Raw genomic sequence first — 21464 nt, 5'->3', positions numbered from 1 at the left:
TAAAGATAACCTTGGGCCTCAGTAATGGGTAGATCATGAACTACAACACTTCAAAATGGCAGCTCACACTAGAAGAAAATTGTTGTAACGTCTGCACTTCTGTCTTACTACTCCCACCTCTCATCTGGCACTGCATGCTATCTGCTAACGAAGCCAGAACAACACCATTAATGTTATCGTTTCTCCTTTTTGGAGTTATTATTCTGTCTTGCATAATTTTAAATGTCACAAATGCACTGAAACATTTCTGATGCGTATAAAGCTTTCCTGGTTCACTATTTGCCAGGTCAACATCGAGTTCAAATTCTTCTCACTAGAAAGGTCAAAATCAGATGCTCAAAATTTATAGGTAGGCTCTTAAATAAGAGATGCCTCATATGCAGACTCATGGTGTTCTTACTCAAACAACATAACATTTTAACTGAGTTCAGCATTTCCAAGGAAGGGGGTTTTAAAAGAACCCTGACTTTGTGAGTGGGAAGAAGTGAACTTCTTGTTCATCTCAATGTGTTGTCACTCCTACCACTGCTCCAGGTCTGGTGTTTATCAGCAGTGTCCATGAGCCAGAGCAGCAGCTTCACTGACAGACCTGACTAAAATGGGGAACCCTCCCATCCCACCAGTTTTCTTTTATCCTCAATAGCTGAGGCAACCTCCACAGTCGTACCAGATGCCAAATATTAGAGAAAAGAGCTGAGAAGCAGGAAAAGATCCTAAAATACCTTCATTTGGCTAGAAAATTATTTCTCCAGGGTATCATTGCACATAATACAATCTGGGCAAGTGCTAAATCACAGGGCTTTTAGACCTTTATCAAGAGCCTCCACACATATAGACCTTTGGGCAACACACAGGGTGTTGGGGGAGAAGGGTAGAGAGGAGAGAGAGAGAAAACACGAGATAATTTTAAAGCACCATAATTAATCCTTTCCCTCCTCATGTACTGCAACTTTGTGCCGTGCCTCCGAGGGGCAGCACAGCCTCAGTTATCACACCTGAAACTACTGGGGACACAGCTCTTACCTCCCGTTTTATTTTCATGATTTCTAACCTGCTAGTGATACTCCAGAATAATATGTAACAGTCTCTGGGTTAGTAGGGGTCAGTTCAATAATCAAGTGAAGTTTAATTTTTAAAATGAGATATTGAATCTTTCAAGTCATCTCTGTGCCTACAGTCTGAGGCAGACTGGAAAATCAAAACAAATGCAATAAATACAATGATCTCCAGATAATTCCCATCAAGTAAGATTTATTTCGATGTCTGTTTTCAGACTGTTGCCTTCAATTTTAAAAGCACAATAGCATGAAAACCTTACGTTTTGCTTTTAGGAGCTGTTTTTCTTCAGTTCTATTTCTTACCAGTTTCTCAAATCTTTAATCTACCTATCTTGAAAGCCTCCTTTAAAGTACTACTCTTGATCTAATCTTACACAGTAGCAACCAATGCTGATTTTTTTCTGCTGCTATTGTTGTTAAATCAAATACAAGACAATGACTCAACTTTGAGGAAAAACAAAACTAACGTAGGAGGCAAATGCTTGTGAGTCATATGCGTAAAAAGGAAAGGACTGAGTGATTTGCTCCTATTTTCTGGGATTTGCAAGTCAGGTAAGAGCCCATCAGCCCCTCCACGATGCAGAACAGAAGTAATACCCTGGCAGAACTGGGGCAACTTTAACAGCAGATATTTGCCTTCTGCTCGTGGGGCGCCCCATGATGGACTGGAAAGGTTCCTGCTCCTGTTGAAATCACTTGGGACCAGGCCAGCCTTCCTGCACTGTGACTCACATAGACACATCTCTCCAGTTGTGCATCCCTCATGCCCTGTGACCAAACCTGAAGAGGACCTGCCAGGGGTCAGTGCTGGGGGCGATCCCAGGAATGTGCTGAGAACAGACAGATCTGGGTCTTTGTGTGATGCTCTGCATTTTATTTGGTGTCTGGGGGCCAAGGTGAGACGCTCACCTCAGTTTTGTGGCCTAATTTCTCTCATCTCATCTAAAACCAGGTCAATAATTGTGCCTCAGTTTGCCTGTTTCTAGAAAGATGGTAATAATTCCTATGCCACCAGGACATTATGTGAAGTTTTATTAATTGACGGTTGCAAAAGGCATTAAGATCAAGACAGAATAATTGCCTCAGTGAAGGTCATAATTAGACACGTACCAAGAGATACAGCTGAGCATCATCTGCAATCCTCATTTAATTTCATTCTTGTATTTCAGCTACAAGTGTGTGGGTGCTAAGGAGGAGAGCTGTTCTTACAAAGGTGACTGCTGTATTTAGCATGAAGTTTAAGCACTTTGTTACACTGATACCTGAACAACCCTGTGCAAGTGATGTTATACACATTAGAGATGAGAGAAAGTTTCACACTATAGTGAAGACAAGAGACGGACCTTTCAGTGGAGTAGGACAGACCTCTCTGAAGGGAAAGTGAGTGAGGCCATCAGCAGTCCCTCGTCTGGGAGGAGAGACTCGCCCAGCTCTCCTTGGCTGTGGGTCAGCTCAGGGGCCAGCATTAATCTGATCAAAAAGGGGATTGTGAAAAGCTCATCTGACTCAGGCTGTGACATCATGCTCTTGAATCGTAATAATTTCTACAGTAACCTGTTGTCATGTTATGAAGAATTACGATCTAAAGTTGGGGGGGAAAGAACAAGCTGACACACTTTTGTGAATCCCAAATCCTGCTGTAGGCAGAACTGGAAGACTTCCTGTTTGAAAATACTTATGTGTCTATATAGTATGCCCTAAAAAGTTCTTTGTGAAACACTAAGGCTTATATTTCTAAATGTGACAGAACTGGGAAGCATCCCAGGATTATCACAGAATTTGAGAAAAATGAAAATTAATGCAGAAACTTTGGAGACGATTTCAAGAAGACATGCAGCAGAATGATGGATTTTTGTACTCATAAAAGCTTATAAATGACCTCATTTTAAAAAGAGAACTTTTAAAAAATTCTTTTCTGCACTCAGCTCACTTTTCCACTGAATATTTTATGTAACAGAGTTTTGAATTAAAATTCAAGTCAAAAAAATCCCCCACAAACACACCACCAAAGAACCGACCATACACACTAATCAAAAGCAAAATGGCATTTCATCTCGCCATGCTTGTCTCTCATCAGGATGCTATTTGCATACTATATTTTTCCAGCAAATCATGCAGATTTCTGGCTGTTTGCAGCACTCCTATCGAATCCTGATGGTGAAGGTAGCTGCTTCTAGCTCTCCATAGTCTTACCACATGGTGGCAATATAACTTCCACCTTCCTGATAAGGAGTTGAGTTACCTCCGATTTCCTCCATTACTTCTAACTCACTCTAATGATTATATTTGTAGGTACCAATTATAGTCTTCTGAGTTTCTGCTTTCCATTTCCTCTACAAATTTAATAGAGTATTGTTGGGTTTATCCTTCAAATAAACTCTGCAACATTTCCAAGGACATTAAACCCTGTTCTATAAGAATTTTTCTTTCAGCTAATGCAATATCGCACATTTCTCGGATCTCTAATGAAGTTTAGAAGACCACTCTGGAATAACTCCTTTTTGCCAACAAGCATTCATATGTCCTTCTCTATTAACTCTTTCTCTCCAAGATAGCACCTCTCTCCTTTAGTCTATGTTGCTTTTGTTGTCTCATTGGAATTGGAAAAAAAAAGTCTCAAATGATTTAAAATCAGCTTAAAAAGAATACATGAAACACAAAAAAGAAAAATTAGGAGCATGTACATAACAACCACAACAAAAAAAAACAGTAAAAGATTCAGCCTGGAAAGGAATTACTGATGCCTAAGAAAAGGTGATCCATGAGAAATCAGATCTTTGTAAACCACGCTAAGGACTAAACTTGTAGTTTTCATTTTAAATGACTGTGCTACTGAGAAAATGAAAAAAACCACATGTATTTGTTACTACTTCATTTTAAAATCACTATGTAGAGATAGTCTAGATCTAAAGTATGATGTAAACCTTTTTTTTGCATTCTTGAAAAAGTATTGATACTTCTCAGACTGGAATACAACTATTACAAGGTCTCAGTAGAAAAGTATTATTCTCTCATCCCCAGCCCAGGCACCACAGATTTAAGTCTTAATTGGTTATATGCAAGAATACAGCACTATATAAATCAGTGGAAACACTCAAAAAAGAAAAAAAAAATCTTAAAGCAAAGCTCAGAGAAGTTTAAGGATCATGTACATTTGTTAGAGGTATCAACTTCTGCTTAACTGTGTAATTTTACTCTGGATCTAATATATAAATCAGGGTACTGTACATACTAAGTGAGATTGTAATTGTGAATTTTACATCCACTTTTCTGGCACATTTGTGTGAATTATGTGAAATATTTTTCTGCTAATAGATTGGAATTCAAATACTCTGCCCAACAGACTGCAGTGGTTGCCCTTTGCTGTATAATCAATACCAGGTGAGACAAACAGTAAATGTTCTCTTGGTGTAGCTTTCATCCATATGGCCATTACAGTTGCAAAACCATCTAAGAGACCTAGCTACATCACAGGAAATTTTATGGATGAAAACAGAGCACTTGATAGTTTGCTTTTGTACTGTACGCTGCTTCCACTCATTAAAATCTCAAAAATCCTTTAAAAGTGAAAAGAGATTCCTTCAAAATCCACAATTAAGAAACTTGTTAATAAGAAGCATTTTAAATAATTATAAATAAATTAGAGTATTTAGCTCTTAGCAGCATTTTGTGTTGTCATGCTGTTTGATGTGATTCAAAACAACAGACTAAAATTTTCCACTGCAGAGTGACGTGCAAGAACTTTCATGGTCTTAAAGCTTCTTATGTTTGGACATTAGGGCATGACAATTTTTCAGTCACTATCCAGAAAAAAATAAATAAAATAAAAGGTAGTCTAATCGTAATTTTCTGGTATGCAAACAACAGCTTGTCAAGCTGGTAGCACAAGCTGGCTGAACGTGTGATCATTCAGCACCAAGATGACACAGATGAATGCAGAAATGGCCATGATCCTTTTAGAAGAAAAGAACTGGGAAGAATGGTATCAAATCCAGCTCTACATGGCCTGGCTGTGCTGTGGAAATATTTCTCAAAGTAGGAAACACAGTTTTCAACAGAAAGAGGAGAAAGCAGGCAAAGAGGCTGGGGAAAACTTAAATGGTTGGCACTGTTCTTGCTGGAGGTGCAGATCTAAGCAGATATAGAAACACTGGTCTATCCCTCAGTCTTATCCCCAGTGCAGTAGCTATGGTCTGGCTCTGCCTTGGTGGGCGATGAAACCTGGCTCGTGATGTATAACTTCACCTCCTGACCCTGAGAAATCCCGGTTTATGTGGTTGAAGGCTGCAGGGAGGCAGGAGCAGGGTGCAGGTTGGAGCAGTGCCTGCCATTGTTTGCCACGGATTTGAAGGAAAATATCTCCTACTGGTTACAGCATTGCTTGGTCCCTGCAGTCCTTAGCCTAAATCCCAGGATACCAGGATGTGATTAAAGGTTTCTGCCATCCGCCTGGATTTGCTTCCTGCTGTCCCATGCTGGCTGCTTTGCACCACTGCAGACCAGGAGCAGCTGTAACCTCTGCAACCCACGCTGCTGCAACACATGGTCTTTGCGGGCATCTGGTATCCCCAGCCTGGCATACAACAGCCAGTGCATTCCTGGCCACTTGTATTTTACTACTTACTCATCTGAAAGTTTTAAGATAATCTTTAAAATATGCTATTTACCTCCACTTTTCTAATTACTGTTAACTCTGTGGCATAGTTTCCTCTGTAGACCTGTACCCATTGAAGACTGGAAAACAGCTGGTGCAGAAGCTATGCCATATGGTAGTTACTTATAGCAACATAAACTAATTGAGTGTTGAGGGTGATATAATCCCTGGGTGCTTTATCTTTTAGAAACTGCCAGTATGTCAATCTGATTGCTTTAAAGATCTGCCCTAGTTCTTCAGTTCTCCTGATCCAGAGCAAAATCCAGGTAGAGTCACCTCCATGTCCTGGTTGGTATCAACATTGCAGTCACCACTGGGCTTCTTCGCCCCAATTTGAAAATACCTTGTACTGTAACACCCACATCCCTCATGTATGAAAAGTCTGAGGTCCAGTGGAGAGCTGGTAGCTCAAAACGCTGGTGCAAAAAAAGTCTTGTTTTCCCAGTACCAGGATCTGAGCACATTGGTTATCAATCCTCATGCAACATCAAGCACATGCAGCAGAGACAGGAATATTGAAGGTTGTTTTTCACATACCAAGATTTAACCTCCTGCTTGTTCTGCTAGAGGAAACAGTGGACTTCAGCTCTGTAGGGGCATCCCTCATCCCCAGCCGACCCTCGGCAGTAACTCACCCTTTGCGTTTCACAGGTCATTTCCTCCTCTGCTCTTCCAGGCAAAGACCCGCTCTGACCTCTGACTGTTTCCAGCTGGTATTAGGATTTGGAGTTGCAGTTTTTTAACTGCACTTCAGTTTGGTTTTTAGTCTCTCTTTTTTTTTTTTTTTTTTATTAGGAGAGATGACATACACAAACTATGAGCTGAAATTTGTAATTATTTCTGATACTCTTTTGATTTTCCTACTACTATACAGCAATGGATAGGCCAACTCTCTAGTGAGAATCACATATCTCAGCAGAATTTTCATCCCTTTCATGTAGCTTTCACTCGTTCTAATTTGGACAGAGTACATTTATTTTTGCTTTTTTTATTTCTTACGGCAGATACTCTTTATTCAGGCCAAGGAACAGCGAGACAAAGAGGATAGCTATTTAAACAGCCCATAGTTTTTGCACTGGCCCCTGAATTTCCATAAGCAAGGCTGCACCAAGGAAGAACCAGTGTGTCAAGAAAAAAAATACTAAAATTTACCTTTCAGATCAAATTGATGGAATTATGCACTAACATACAATTTCTAAGGCTATCTTTTAATTTGGCTGTTCTTTCTGTCCTTTTAATAGCTTCTTGACTGCAGCACTTTAAAAATACTAACCTTGGGGTTTTTTCTTCAAAACATGTTTTTTTCAACAAAAAGTTCATAAACACCCTCAGAAGAAGAAAACCACCAACTTCCCTCAGGGGAATAATGAGGCAAATGTAAATTTATCATGATAGAGGACTCCATTCTCTACACCTATCTTGTACAAGCAGTTTACGTGTGTTTACCCTGTTGTATATAAAAACAGGTATTCTGTAACTTCTGAAGGGACATTCCAAAAGCTCTTGCAGTGATTTTGTAATCTCAGAGCCAACATGTCTAACTGCAAAGAGATCACAAAAAGCCATCAAAACTACACATAAAGTCACATAATTGCAGGTCTAGAAGAAGCCCAAAGAAATCTTCTAATCTCCCCCTTGCACTGAAGCAGACTGATGTTTATCTCAACAACATATGACAAAAATCTGTCTGAGTCACTCTTAAAAATCCCCCAGGACAGAGATCCCTACAGTATCCCTGGGCAACATGCCCTAACAGATATATTTTCCTCCAATATTAATGTACATAGTTTTCATACAAATTAATGCAATTCTTTTAATCTTCTACAACATTCTACAGCCTGGAAGATTCTTATGTATGTCACAGCCCACAAGCTCAATTCTACCTACACAGAAATTATGCATTTTTGTTTTATCTGCAGTGAACCTGATCACCTCTGTCCTTTATCATATCAAACAACAGATATGATTTTATGGAGGAAAAACATAGCTCTCAAATTTGAGTGAATTTGCAAATACTCTCTAACATTCACACTATTTTTTCTGGGAATCATGTCAGTTTAAGGTATTTCCTTTGCAACCCTGATAGTGGACATAAACCATGAATATTACAGTGAGACATTCAGCACCCGGTGCAGATCCAGAGCACCACCATTAAGTTCTGTGGAGTTATTCCATACTTCAGATTAGCATGGCATAGGTCAAAATCTATTCTGCAATATTTAAAGTGCTGGTATACTAATGACTTATTAAAAATACCAGCATAATCAGAAAATGGGAGAACAGATCTCCAAGATAGTATTTAACCCATGGCTACTGTAAATGACTTTGGTGCAGAGAAACAGAACTCACATACAAGCAGAAAACCATAATAGCTCTGTTACACAACTTTTAATACACCATTTTTAAAAAAATATTTGACTCTGAGATACACTATCTCTTTTCAGATACCTACCAGGTGCTACTTTCATACTCTGATACTCTTCTACATATTTTATTTTTCATTTTTATTCACATGCTCTTGCTTAAGTAGAACAGTAGCTAACTGATTGGGTTTAGTTTGGTTGCAAACTGGGTAGCTCTTTTCTTGCATAAGGTAATTGAAGAGGTAACTGTACCCCTGACAAAGCAGTGGCAATGAAATAACAGTGGAAAAGAGAAGAGATTCTACCACAGCAGCTGGTTAAATTTGTGGAAAGCTGCACATCTCAACTAAATTGCAGAGATCAAAAGACTTACTCTGGATTTAAACTGCTGTAACTGAACACAGTTTGTGCTCTCATGTTTGCTATATAGACCGCAAATCTGTTTTCAGGAAAAGCTTCATATAAATTTCAATAATCTCTTTAATCACATAGCCAAGCAGACCTGAACAAGTCAGTCACAATTTGTTGCAATGCAGATGAGTGTTGCCTTTTTTAAAAAGATTAAAATACTGGCAACAGCAGAGTATGACATTTTTATTTTTACTATTGCTGCAAGTATATAGAAATCATCGAGTGATGATTGGATGATTTAATCCAACAAAGAAACAATTTCATCCAGCAAAGAATGAATTGCAAGAGACTGCATTGAACTATAAGAAACTACTTAAAATATTATAAAAACATTTCAGACTTTTTTAAAGTCTTCCCTCTGGCTGTGACCGGGCTAGCATTATATCTGGAAGCATAGTACCTAATTCTAGAAAGGAGAATTTTCTTTTTCCTTATCAGCCTAAGCTAAGCTAGTAGCATCAAGGTCCTGCCTCCAAGCATGATGCCAAGAGAAGCATCAAGGCTCAGAGCTCTTCCTAAAGAAATGCACTTTTAAATAGGATCTCTGTGAAAGAAGAGTGCAAGCTTCAGGGCAAACACAAATAACTTTACTCACTGAACACCTCTTGACTTAGAGTACTGTCAGCTGCTGGCTGACCAGTGACATCAGGACGGACATCTGGCTTCCTTCCACCGCCCCAAGGAGATCAGTAAATAATATTCTGTTTTCCTTCCAAAAGCCATCCTGAAGCCTGAATGATGGCAATCCAAAAATTAGAGGATGACAGGTGTTGGGGTTGGCTGGCAGCCCCTTTCCAAACAACCTTCTGCAGAAAGGGAAGGTTAAAGACTGGGCTAGAGCTGGCAAGGTTTATTGTGGTGTGGTGCTGGATTTTGAAGCCAGTCCAGATAACAGCACATTTTAAAGTTTTCAGGAGCTTGCTGATTTCTAGGCAGGCATTCGCAATGTGCATTGTAAATGGTTCAATTTTCCCTGACCTTAGCCAACTGAGAAGGGCCAGAAGCCTGTTCCTGGTGATGCAATCTATAATGTGAGCTTCCCTATGGCAGGGGAACCTCTGCCAAAGCAAGAAGGTGAGGGAATTTCTACTAAACCTTTCATGACATGATCTGGTGAAATTTAAAGGTCTCTTTTCCTCTGCTTTAACATGAATAAGGTAAAATAATGTTGCGTCTAGTTCATCTTCCTTGCAACAGAATTATGTATGGTGGAAATATCCACTTCAAACACATGGCTGAGGCCAAGAGCTGCTCTTCATTCTTATTTTGACTGCAACTGAAATGGCCAGATGTTATGCACATTTGGTATAAATGAGCATGCAGATAAAGGTGCACTGAAAAATAGTCACCTACATTTTCAATAGGCAACTAAATAATGGCTCACTGGGAACTGTAAGGCCCCAAGTGCTACACAACAGCTGCATATACCGAAAAGGCAGCACTGAATGATGACCAATATGCAAAACAGAGGACAGCTTTCTATTTTAATATGGTGACAATGTCACTGAAGCACCACACTGGCTTTGCTACTTCACCTGAGTAAGCATAGAAATGAGGGAACAAATTCCATGCAACTTCCCCAAAAGCCCTGAATAACATCAGCATGTACTTGAGGACAAACTAGTGATTTTTAGACTTGGCGTGCATTTGTGACACTATCTGATGCCATTTCCCAGTTCCACATGTTTCCCTACCCACCTTTATGCCATAGCAGATGTGTATAACTGCAAATTTATCCATGTCCATGATTTACTCTGTGACTGAATATGTGAAAGTTGTTAAAAATGAATTAAAATCTGCATTCACTGTCCCAATGATTCTTCACATATTTCATCAAAAAGGAAACATTTGTAGTCCCATTAGTGCTGGCCCCTTTTTACTGTCTGGAGCTCTGGCTTTAGCATTCTTTTGGCAAGAGATTTGTTTGTCCAGAGTATCTTAAAAAATTCAGTGATAACTCAGTTTAATTCTTCATTTCATCCTCCCCAACCAGGCCTTGGAGCAACTAATTACTGGGAAAGGTTAGCCCTACACTGTGAAATATTAGGATATCTGATCTCCTTCTCCAGTGACACTGAATAGGAATTTTAGGAGTTACTTGCTTTCAGCCTAATTATGAATGTCCCTTTTTAAATTCAGGTATAATGTCATCATCAAAGTTCCTGTTTCCAAGCAGTGTTCTCATATTATCCAATGAAAAATTGAGCACACAGACGAATTAGGTAAGGCACTGTTTCAGTAGACTTATCTATCATTTTCCCAGTATTAAGATCGCTTCCAGAGCCGCAGGATTAGTACTTCTAAATTTTAGAAATATATCTACATCACTTGCTTGAAAGACTATAAGCATAAAAGATACTGCTCAAAATAACTGCTATTTGATTTGGCAGCTGCTACCAGTCAATGCACCTCTGAGACCAGCCATACATGTTCTAAATATACCCTCTGATTTTTGTGAGTTGCTGATTATATTATGGAAAAGATTTTTCTTTTACTGTGTTCTCTTTCCTCTCTTTATAAAGTCTAGAAAAGGAACAGAACCACTATGAGCATGAATCAGCCAGTTGCTTTGAATGTGTAGTTCCCATAAGCTCAGGGAGAGTTTCAGGGAAATGCATGTGAGGGGAAATTGGGAGCCTTTACTAGATCTTGCAGCAAAAAATTCTGCAGTTTCATTGTCTTAATGACGATGACATCCTGGCCTCTCCCACCAGGTGTCACTGCGAAGTCACATAAGAGCGTCTGTTGGTGATAACGTAAATGCAGGCCGAATGAAGATTAATAAGGCATACAAGTCATTGCTGAAAAAGAGTTTCTTTTCACTCCTCCTCTTGCTCCCTAGCCAAAAATAAAGCATAGCAGTGCTGCTGTGCCTTAAGCTCAACAGAGTAGAGTATTAATTTTAAATGATGGATACATATAGCTTATGTTGCATAAGAGCTTTAAATGCATGCCATGTGAGCTGGGGCTGGTGCCTGGCTGCCAGATGCGATTCTTGTTGATGTGAGGTTGAGGAGATGTCCAGATGAGATGTCACAGCCATGGCGTCAGGACTAAGTCTGGAATGGGATGCTCACTTTGAGATGATCTTTAGAGACTTATACGACAAACCTTTCTGATTGCTCTGACAGTGACATGAGATGAGGGAGTAATTCAAATTTTTCCTTTTGCAGCCAAAGTCCCTAAAACCCAAAAATGTGTCCCACAGAACAAGTTGCAAAATAGCTTCTAAGGGACTACTCTTACGTATGAGGACACATGCAGCAAAACACAAGGAAAACCCTGTTTCACACTCTACGGATGGGATAAGCCCACGTATAGGTGAAAATCCTTCCTTCCTCTCCCACCGGTGGCAGGAGCACACACCAACGTGTCACATCCTGCTCTCCCATGGTTTCCAAGCGCACACTTAGCAGAGCATAACTCCAGAAGTCATCTACCTCTATCTGTGAACACAGACTTGCTCAAAGGAGGTCACGCTAGGACTTTATAGTAGCACAGCCCAGAAAGGTCCCTGTCCTGCTCAGCAGAGCCATGTTAAGGGACCTGGACTTACCCTGCTAGGGTGTCCCCGGTCTGCAGCATCATGCCAGCACAGAGGAAGGTCCTCCTGCCCCATTCCCTAGCATTCAGCACCACACAATCCCAAACTCAATGAGCTTCCAAACTGCAACACAGGGACACCACAATCTTTTGTCATTTAGCAGGATCACCTCTGGCAGACCACCTCGCTGCCATCCTGTCTCACAACATCTGAACAGACTCTCCAAGTGCCTGTAGCAAATTCAGATGCTTTAAATACACCATGACAGAATTAATTTCTGTTGAAGAGTGCTCTAACAAATGAAATGAAATGAATTTTACCTGCACTTCACTTTTTAAAATGTACATTATTTCTATTAAAGTACTATATTTATAAAGAACATATAAATACTCATCCTATCGCTTTGGAAGTACTTTGTGCTATACCACCACTTGCTTTAAAATTATTTTTAAGACTCATTGTTTCTAAAACATATTCTCAAACTAACAACAATCATACAGCAAACTGAAATATAAAACACTCTTTGCTGGTGCTATGCATTTAAATGCTTAGCTGTTTTCAGCTGCAGAACTTTAAACTCTCTTTCATAGGATATTACTCCATTTTAGTATAAGCATCTATCAGGCAAAGCTCTGAAAATGTTAAGTCAGACTATGAAAATATTGTCAATGCTTATTTTAGTAATAAAAGCCATGTTTAATCTATGCTTTCATGTTACAGTAATCTATGTAGCAATCTATAACCTTCCAGCTAAATGCACTAAGTAGATTAAGCTCTGATTGATTTGAAATGTTTTTCACTATATTACCAAAAGTCTACAGATCAGCATAAATACCTCAAAGAAATTTTTTGCCCTTTGGCAGATTTACAAAAGTAGAGCTTAACTGTAACTGAAATGAACTTCTGCATTTTTCCAGAGCAAAAAGCCTGTCAAATCTACTCTAGATCCGCTCTGCTTCCAGACTTAGTAAAACCTGTGATTAATAGTACAGTGCATCTATTCTGTCGTGACAAAAGCAATCACATTATGAAGAAAAGTGTTCCCTCTGGGTCTACCATTCATATGAAGTGTCAGGAGTTACCCCAAATGGTGGCACTGCTGGGACTGCCATCTGCATAGTGTGCTGTGCAAACAGCTCTCAGAAAGGGTGGGATTTTTGTTGATGTGCTCTTGCCGATTACAATAAAAGACTTTAAAAATTGGCTTCCTCAAATAGAAAATACTAAGTTTTGTGGGGGTTTTTTGTGCTGCGTTTAGGGAAAGTGAGAAGCAGGTCGTGAGCTGTCACAGTAATCTGGTGGGCGCTGCAGGGAGGCTCGGCTGCCACTGCCAGAGGTGGTGAACTTCAGCAACAAAAAGAGCATGCAAGGGAAGAGGAGTGCGCTGAACTCTCTGTGATCCCATTTCAGCATTTCTTGCAGCTCCTTTGCAGACTGTCTGCTGGAGACGGCTGCACAGATGGAATGAGATTTCTACATATGCTCAGCATTCATCTCAGTAGCTCGCTGAGACGGCGACAGTGCAAACAAACATGGGTCTGAGCATCCTACCCAGCTCTGTTAGGGAGGTGGAGGAGACACATCTGTAAATGTCCGTGGGAATGGGGGAAGAGGAAAAATAGCCTTGAGGTGGTAAATTTCGATCCTTGTCTAGATGTCAAGTGATTCCAGTCAGGTGAATTTGGATTTAAAATGTTGTTTCTGTTTATCCTACCGAAGAGGAGGCACCCAAAAAAAAGGAGAGAATTTGGAAAAATAATGGTGCCAGTAACAGCGTGTCGGCAGAGCATCCCAGCTGCTGCTAGGGTAAAACTTCAGCCTCACTGACAAAAATACGTGAATTTCCATGGACTCCAGTGGAGGGATGTCATCCATCTCCCAGTGGTCCTTACCCATTTACCACCACACAATACTCCATTTCTTCTTGGATCGCACTCCATCCATGCATGCAACCAGAGAGCCAACATCTGAACACTGCAGACCCATCCAATCCTGTGACCCCACAGATTGTTCATGCATCTGCCATGAATTCTCAGTGCTGATTCTGGTCCCAGGTTTACCTCCAGGAGGACTGCCCAAGTAACGCAGTGCAAGAAAAGGAGCTCAGCTCACACAGTCCAGCTCTGGATTTGATTTTGGATTCTGCACCCCATCACTTGGGAACATTTATATCTCAGGTTTTCCTGTGGGTCCTTCTACACCTTGCTTGTGAAGAAAGAGAAGTTTTATTTCGATATAAACTGTACTTGGACACCAAGTGACAATTCCAAAGGGCTGTTATATCCTTATTTCTGCAAAATGTACTCCCAGTGAATAGCAGGTTCAGTGGTCCTACTCTACAAGCTGCTGAGAGGTTACAGAACCTGGCTTATATTTGATCATGCATTCATTTCTTATCCTAATACATTAACATAAAGTTAACAAGGAAGTTCATTTTAAAGGACAAACCTGAAAGTCAATGTCAGCCAAGAAATTGCCTGAGCAATCCCATAATTGAATAAAAATATGCGTCAGCAAAACAAGTGTCATCACAGGCTTGCTGGCATGCTTGGAGTTCACCAGCTTGACAAACTCCTCTCAGCATGGTGCTGTGTGGGGACTCTGCGAGAAGACCTTATGTACTAAATGGTGTTTATCAGCAAAATACAGGTACTAATATGCACATTTGACCTACAGAGCCAAACAGGCTTGCCCACAACTTCAGCAACAAAGTAATAAATAAAAATTAAAGAAAATTAGCATTTTGTAACTTCTTAGCCACTCCTATGGTTACAACATGCTTCACAAGGAGGACATTGACTTGCAAATATTCTGTGGTACAGTGTAAACACACATGTAAATATCAAAAGTAACATAAACTATCATATTTTTCCACTGATATGTTTGATGAGTTTGTATACTGGTTTATGGGACCAGCTTCTCTGGGAGTGGCAAACAAAATAGTTTATTTTAATTCCCCCATTTTTGAGTCCAATGGCCCCAGCTTAGCTGTGATACAGAGTAATTTATGAAGTGATTCATATTTATACACCAATTAATGGTGAACAGCATTTCACAACATATTCTGTTCCATTAAGCCTCAAGGAAACTGGGAGCAGCCAACAGGGCAGAGTTAACAGACGTATCCAGACACTTCTTTCTCTAGAGGTAAGAAAAGCTTGGGACTGTGCTGGGACCTACAGGGGAGAACTTTAGAGGGAAAATGTGTCACAGTGTGTTCTGTGCATGTTTCATATATATATATGCTATATATCTATTTTAATTTTAATTCAGATAAAGTATTAGCTTAAAAGCCTATAATATCCCCCAAAAGAACTGGGCATGGCTAGGATCCTTTCCTAAGCTAGTGAGCAGGTGAGATTATTTTGCAAGGAGCTGCTCACAGACACCTAAGGGACCATTTGCCAGCTGAAAGGCCCAAAGTGAAGCAGTGCTCCAGTGATGACCCTATACTCCATCAGGCTTATTTTCAAGGGAAAGAAGCCAATTACTGTGAGGACCTGTCTGCTTTTTAAAAATTTGTAGGCAGCAAGATCTGGGCAGCTTCCAGAGCCCACCTAGTGCTGTGGAAAACAACCAATCAAGTAAAATTGTTTTCTTGCTTCTTCTTTTAAAATAAAACCTCTTTCCCTCCCCATTTCTGTCCTCTTCTGTGATTTGAAAACTGGCACGTCTATGAGTGATTGCAGGTGCCATTAAATAATGAAGCAGTTCTGTTCATTAAAGCCTGGTGATTTATTACCTTTGGACTGAGGGAAAGAAAAACAGCCTGAAAACAGAATTCTTACATCATTTCACATTATTTCCAGTCCAGCACTTCAGACAACTGTCAGAATAGCAGATTTTCAGCTCCGAGGTCCACCAGTCCCCAAAATGCAATGGCGAATGTCTAATTACAGCCAGTTCTGTAAATCTAGAGTGTAACTTAAACTCATAACTAACTGCTGCCCTAAATGTCATGTCCTACCTTCATACAGCCAGTCGCTGAGCCCATTGAAAATAACACCTTCCTTTCCTGTGGAGACCACTCGGATGGCTTGTTTCCCCACATGGGCACAGTAATAGATGTTATTCTCAAAGATAAATATCTGATTTGAAGGGAAAAAGAAAAAGAGAACAGCATTAAGCAGTGGCTCCATTATAAAATGTTGCATTTTGCTTTTACAATAATTGGCAGTACAAAATCACATATCACATTTTTATAGCGTATTTTGTCAAAAAAGGATTTCCACAGCTTGCTTCCAATGCCATCAACTAACAGAAAGATGATAATTTACAACAAACTGAAGCCTTGGTCCTTTGATACAAGCTTTATTTTTCTTGCTCCTGTCTTCATTTCAGAAATTGAACAGTGCAGTTAGAGGGCATGAAATGAAGAATGCCATTGCTCAGTATTTTGAAGAAGTGGTCCAGGACACAGCAGCAGTTTGCAGAGCTGATGTTGATGCTATGTGGTGACTGAACTGACTACTAGAAATTGCTTCTTGCTTGTTTCCAGCTGCTCCTGCTTCCTTAAAACACAGCTGGCAACCTATTAAATAAATCTGAATCCATTTTTTAATGCAGATCCAAAAAGACAACATGTACTATTGAATAGGGGGCAGTCTATGTGACTGGAGCACATTGGCCAAGAAAGCACAAGGAGGTTGGTGTTTCAGCTGGGGAGCAGGTGCACATGCTCCATGGACCCAAAGGGATGTGCTAGACCTTCCACCCTGCCGCAGTCCCCAGATCACCTTTGTACAGGAACCAGGGTGGATGGGAGAAAGGCACCCTTGGGGTCTCACCTCCCTGCCAGCATGGATGCAGCTGCTATAACTTCCAGCCCATCTTTGGAAATCTTTCCCCTCCTGTTGCAAAAATCTAGTGGATTCAGGTTGCTGAAAGATTACATGATCAAAATGTCACGGGACCTCACAGCTCCTCAGGAGGGCAAGGGCAGGTCCACACCAAGGATCACTGCCGGGTACCTGAGCCTGTCTCTGCAAATGCCTGCTCACACAGCTGGTGCTGTCCCTGGGAAAGAAAGCCCATCTTGGAGAGGAATTTATAAATTTCTTACCAATCATAAAAATTTCAATTCAGGATTGTCAGGAAAGGAACCTAACATAAGACTCCCAAATAAGCCTTCTGGGTTTTTTTAAAACTAATTTCATGTGAGTCGTTAGATCTACTGTTATGAGAATGCTTTTAGGAATCAAGCTGTTTAGTTGTTTAAGTGCTGATCAGTGAGCAAAACTTTAACCAGACATTTAAAAGAATATTGTTCCATGGCATCAGTCTTTATCATCTGGTTAAATGCTTTATTCTATGTTTTGCTGTCATCAATGACACAGATCCTGTCCTCCTCTCATCCCAAAGTGAACTGCATCCTGCTCAAAGTAGCACTCTTGTTTTTAAAATACTTTAAAATTCAGACTGCAAAGAAGTACTGAAGAGGGTATCAGAAAGCCATTTAGACTGAAAGAAAAACCAGTAATATAATTTAGTAGATATTTACAGATGGGGTTTTATACACTTGAAGATATTGGAATAAATGTTAGGTATCTTTACCATGATACTAGAATGAAATTTCTCATGTTACACTTATGACAAGATAGAATTGGGAAAAATATTTGCTTTCAGCTTCTGTTTTACATCCTATTATGGTACATGTTTCACCTAAAGATGAGCTGGAGAGATTCCAGAAGAAAGTACATACCCTAATTGAATTTTGGCAGCAATTATAGTGAGTTTGCCTAAAGGTAAAAAGTGTGACTGAAACTGTAGCTTGCTTTTATTCCTTTTAAACTAAGAAAAACTGCATCCAATTAATACTTTTTGAAAGTAAAAACATGTTGTGGAAGATACTACATTCTCCTTCCCACCTTGATTTTCAGTAAGCAAAGGAGCCAGATGAGTGATGCCAAGTAAAGAATCTGTTAGCTAGTCTGCATATGGGAGGGTTGTTGAAGCTTAAATGCACATAAAAATCAGGAGGACTAAACAGAGTAAGATACTTTGGACCCAGACAAATCCAAATCTGTGTCGAAGAGGTAAACATGCTGGGGATGCTTGGGTGGGGGCTCTTCTGTGACAGGCACGCAATAACTCAAGTGGAGTTATTCAAGTGATGCAACCCTTCCCTTGCCCAGATTCTCCCAGCAAATGAGGGTTTTGCAATATTTTGTACTGTATTCAATTTTAAATGAATTAACAGGAAAAATAAAGAAGGTGATTGACAACCTGTTCCTGCCCTTCATTTTGTAAAGCATTGCAATGTTTTCTGTCTTCACTGTTTTGTCTTTCAAAGCTTCATTGCACTAATCAGGCTGCATGTGGTATCCAGTAGCTGCAATGGAAAAATAATACAGTACTCTGACTTCAAACTGTCTCCCATATAATTCAGACTCAAACTGCAGCACCTCATAGAGAATTTAAAATTATACTCCTAACTACAGTGCCTTGTACCCTAAAAACGTCAACCATAATCAAGATAAAAGATAACTGAGGCAGCACAAGGAAGATTTCTGTGTAATGTATCTTATAAATTAAGAAAAAGCTTTTGAACTTCCGTTATTCATCAAAATGAAGTATCTTTGGATTACATCACATTCTGGGTTAGAAAGATATTAGATGGTATTATGAAATACCTATATAATATTTTGTACTGTTTTGGTTTTATGACATCAGAACAGTGCTTTCTATCAAATGATCACAATCCTTTCAGCTAATTAGAGGATAAGAAATTTTAGTAAAGAAAAATAATTAAAAAATGCATGGACATCACTTTCACATTATTTTATGTTTGCTTTAGTTCTAGACTAATGTAAAATGACATCAGAAGGGGTCAAGCTCAGTTTTATGCCTCTCTGTACAGGAGACAAAGACCAGATCCAAAATTTCTGGTGTCTTCTCTTTTGGTGTGCATATTTGAGCAAGACTTTCCCCCCAACATTCTTGCAATATATATGCCTTTTATCACGGACAGCACATAAAGTCCAACACCGCACACAGCTAATGGCATGGAAAATACCATGTCCGTTTTCATCAGGACACTTTCAATGCAGAGGAAAGAGAAGATATTCTGAAAGAAGTAAGAAGGATGGAAACATCCATACATAGATTGAAGAAACTGAAATTGCTAGTTCCATAGCATAAACAAGGAAGACATAAGCTCTACAAGATAATGCAGAGGAAACAGAAATTTCTCCAAAACAACAAGGAAACCAATGAAACCTAGAAGAAAGCTGCTTGAAAGTGGATAAAAATATTTTTCCTAATGAAATCAGAATTCACGCGTGGAACTCCTTGCCACTGGATGTAACAGAAGACAAGAACTTCATTCTGGATGCTGTAATAGATGCTCAAAAGATGAAATACCTAACAAAGATAACTGGAACATCCAGGGGGATTAAGATAAAGTTGTTGTTTTTTTTTTTTTTTTTCAAATGCATTCACTTAATCCAAGGGTAATAAAAATCAATGGGGATTTTGCTGTTGGCTTTATGTGGCTCAGGATGTCACCTGAAACTTTCAGCACAGGATATAACCCCTTTAGCCTCAGGTATCAACACATCACTAACTCACGTGGGCTGAGAAGAAATCTCTGCCTGTTTGCAACTTGTACTAGAACTGATTACTTCAAATCATTTGACATTCTTGTGTGACACAACTAATACTGGAGAAAAAATACTAGAGTTGTTGGACCACAATCCTGAGACAGGGAGAGAATTTTAAGTTAAAAATTAAGTATTTATCCAGTAAGATAAATTTATACAGTAAGGTAAATGCTTAAACTAACAACAAAATAAGCTTAATTCACTTAAAACATACAAAAGCCTTAAAAACACTGATTGATTTAAGGAGGATTCATTTAAAGAGTTTTTGCAACTGCTTAAGGGCTTCTGAGATAATGTTCTCTACCAAACTGACCCAGAGTGGTATTAAGTAATTATGCTACAGTAATAAAAATACTGGTCCTTTTAAATGGATTAATTTATGGACCTTTTCAGGAATCTAGTGAAAATAATCTCTTTAAGACCACTTCAAAAGTCACAGTGACCAAATATTTTGAGCAGATGAATACTACACCTCCTTTTACAGTTGTTCACCCCACCTTCCTTCCAGCCAAAGAGGTGAGTGAAGCTCCTATTTCTTCACAGACCAAGAGAAAATAAATTCATACACATTAATCTGCATTTTTACCTCTTCTATTTATTTTCCAACTGTAGGGTGGCATTCTAAGTATATGTTCTCTTTACCCCATCATTTCTAACACGTATAACTTGTCAGCTAATGAGCGACATCACTCAAACTTAGCATCTCCAAGAATAAAGTTAATGCCTGGATGCTTATTACTTCAAATTATTAGCACATTGCAGAAGCATGAATGTTTCCTACACATTAGAAGGTAGCCTTCCACACTACAAGGCCAGCCCACAGGATTTAACTATGAGAGAATAGTTAACATGGAAAGGTTGGCCATTTAATGTGGAGAGTTTGGTCAACAAGAACCAGCCTTCATGTATAGACAGGAACAAAGTCTTGCCTTGACACTGTTTTAAATTCCAAATCAGTCCAACCTTCCTTGGAGTCTGAAAAAAACAGTCACAAAATGCGGGGAAAGTGAGTGGGGAAATGTAACTACAAATCAACATGCTACTCTCTCCTCATCCAACATAACGTACTTCAATGTTTCCTGTTTTTAATGTTAAAGCCTTCTGTTATTTTTTTCTCCAAGTGTAGAAGTCCGCTCTTCTGCTGGCACATACTTTTAACACTATTCAGCTGAGTTGCTCTAGGAACCTATGTTTAAGCAGGCAAATCCTATTTTAAATGTCACACAGGAAGACTGGCAAGACCATGAGTCAAACTTGGGTAGCTTGAGATCAATTTCAACGCCTTAACCATAAAATCATCCTTACTGTAATTTTTTCATATTAGGTAGACTATTGTAAGTTTGTGAAGACTGGGAGAGAAGAGATCCAAATTGTGTATTGTCCTGCCATGAACTGCATGTCTAACTGATCCATTTATTGGCAGAGTCATGGTCAGCTTTAATGTGATTACTTGAACTCCTATCTCCTTCTGCAAATGCAGACCTACGGATACTGTAAAATCCCTTTTCCTGAATAATAAAGCAAAATAGTTCTTGTATGTATCTCGCTTTGCACATCTGCCATTGCACATTCACAATGTACGCTGGTAGGATTCAATACTGCCTCATCTTGTGCAGGACCTCCTGTGGCCTTTTGCAGATGGCATGGTCTAGTCTGCCTTAGAGGCCAGGTAGACTCAGCAGAGATGCAGGTACCAATGAAGACATAGAGGAAGATAAAATCTCCCTAACTTCAGGGATTATCCTCCAGCAGCTTTTGCGGTGTGCTGGGTGCTCCGAAGTCCAAATAAAGTCAGTCAATGCAGTTCATGTAAGTTAGGTATCTACCACTTCC

At 39.5% G+C, this 21464-nt stretch overlaps 1 protein-coding gene across 5 annotated transcripts in view; it reads right to left on the bottom strand.

The window, feature by feature from the left end:
- The window catches only part of DPP6 (dipeptidyl peptidase like 6), a 565289-nt gene that overhangs the window by 73948 nt on the left and 469877 nt on the right, over positions 1 to 21464 (bottom strand). For all 5 annotated transcript variants that reach the window (XM_074831423.1, XM_074831453.1, XM_074831444.1 and 2 more), the window contains exon 8: positions 15998 to 16118. In XM_074831423.1, the coding sequence (XP_074687524.1) occupies positions 15998 to 16118 (121 nt within the window). The remainder of the gene's footprint in view (positions 1 to 15997; positions 16119 to 21464) is intronic.

The sequence above is a fragment of the Strix aluco genome, chromosome 1 (assembly GCF_031877795.1).
Source record: "Strix aluco isolate bStrAlu1 chromosome 1, bStrAlu1.hap1, whole genome shotgun sequence".
Taxonomy (NCBI): domain Eukaryota; kingdom Metazoa; phylum Chordata; class Aves; order Strigiformes; family Strigidae; genus Strix; species Strix aluco.
Note: the sequence above shows the minus strand (reverse complement) of the source record. Positions and strands in the feature narration are given on the sequence as shown.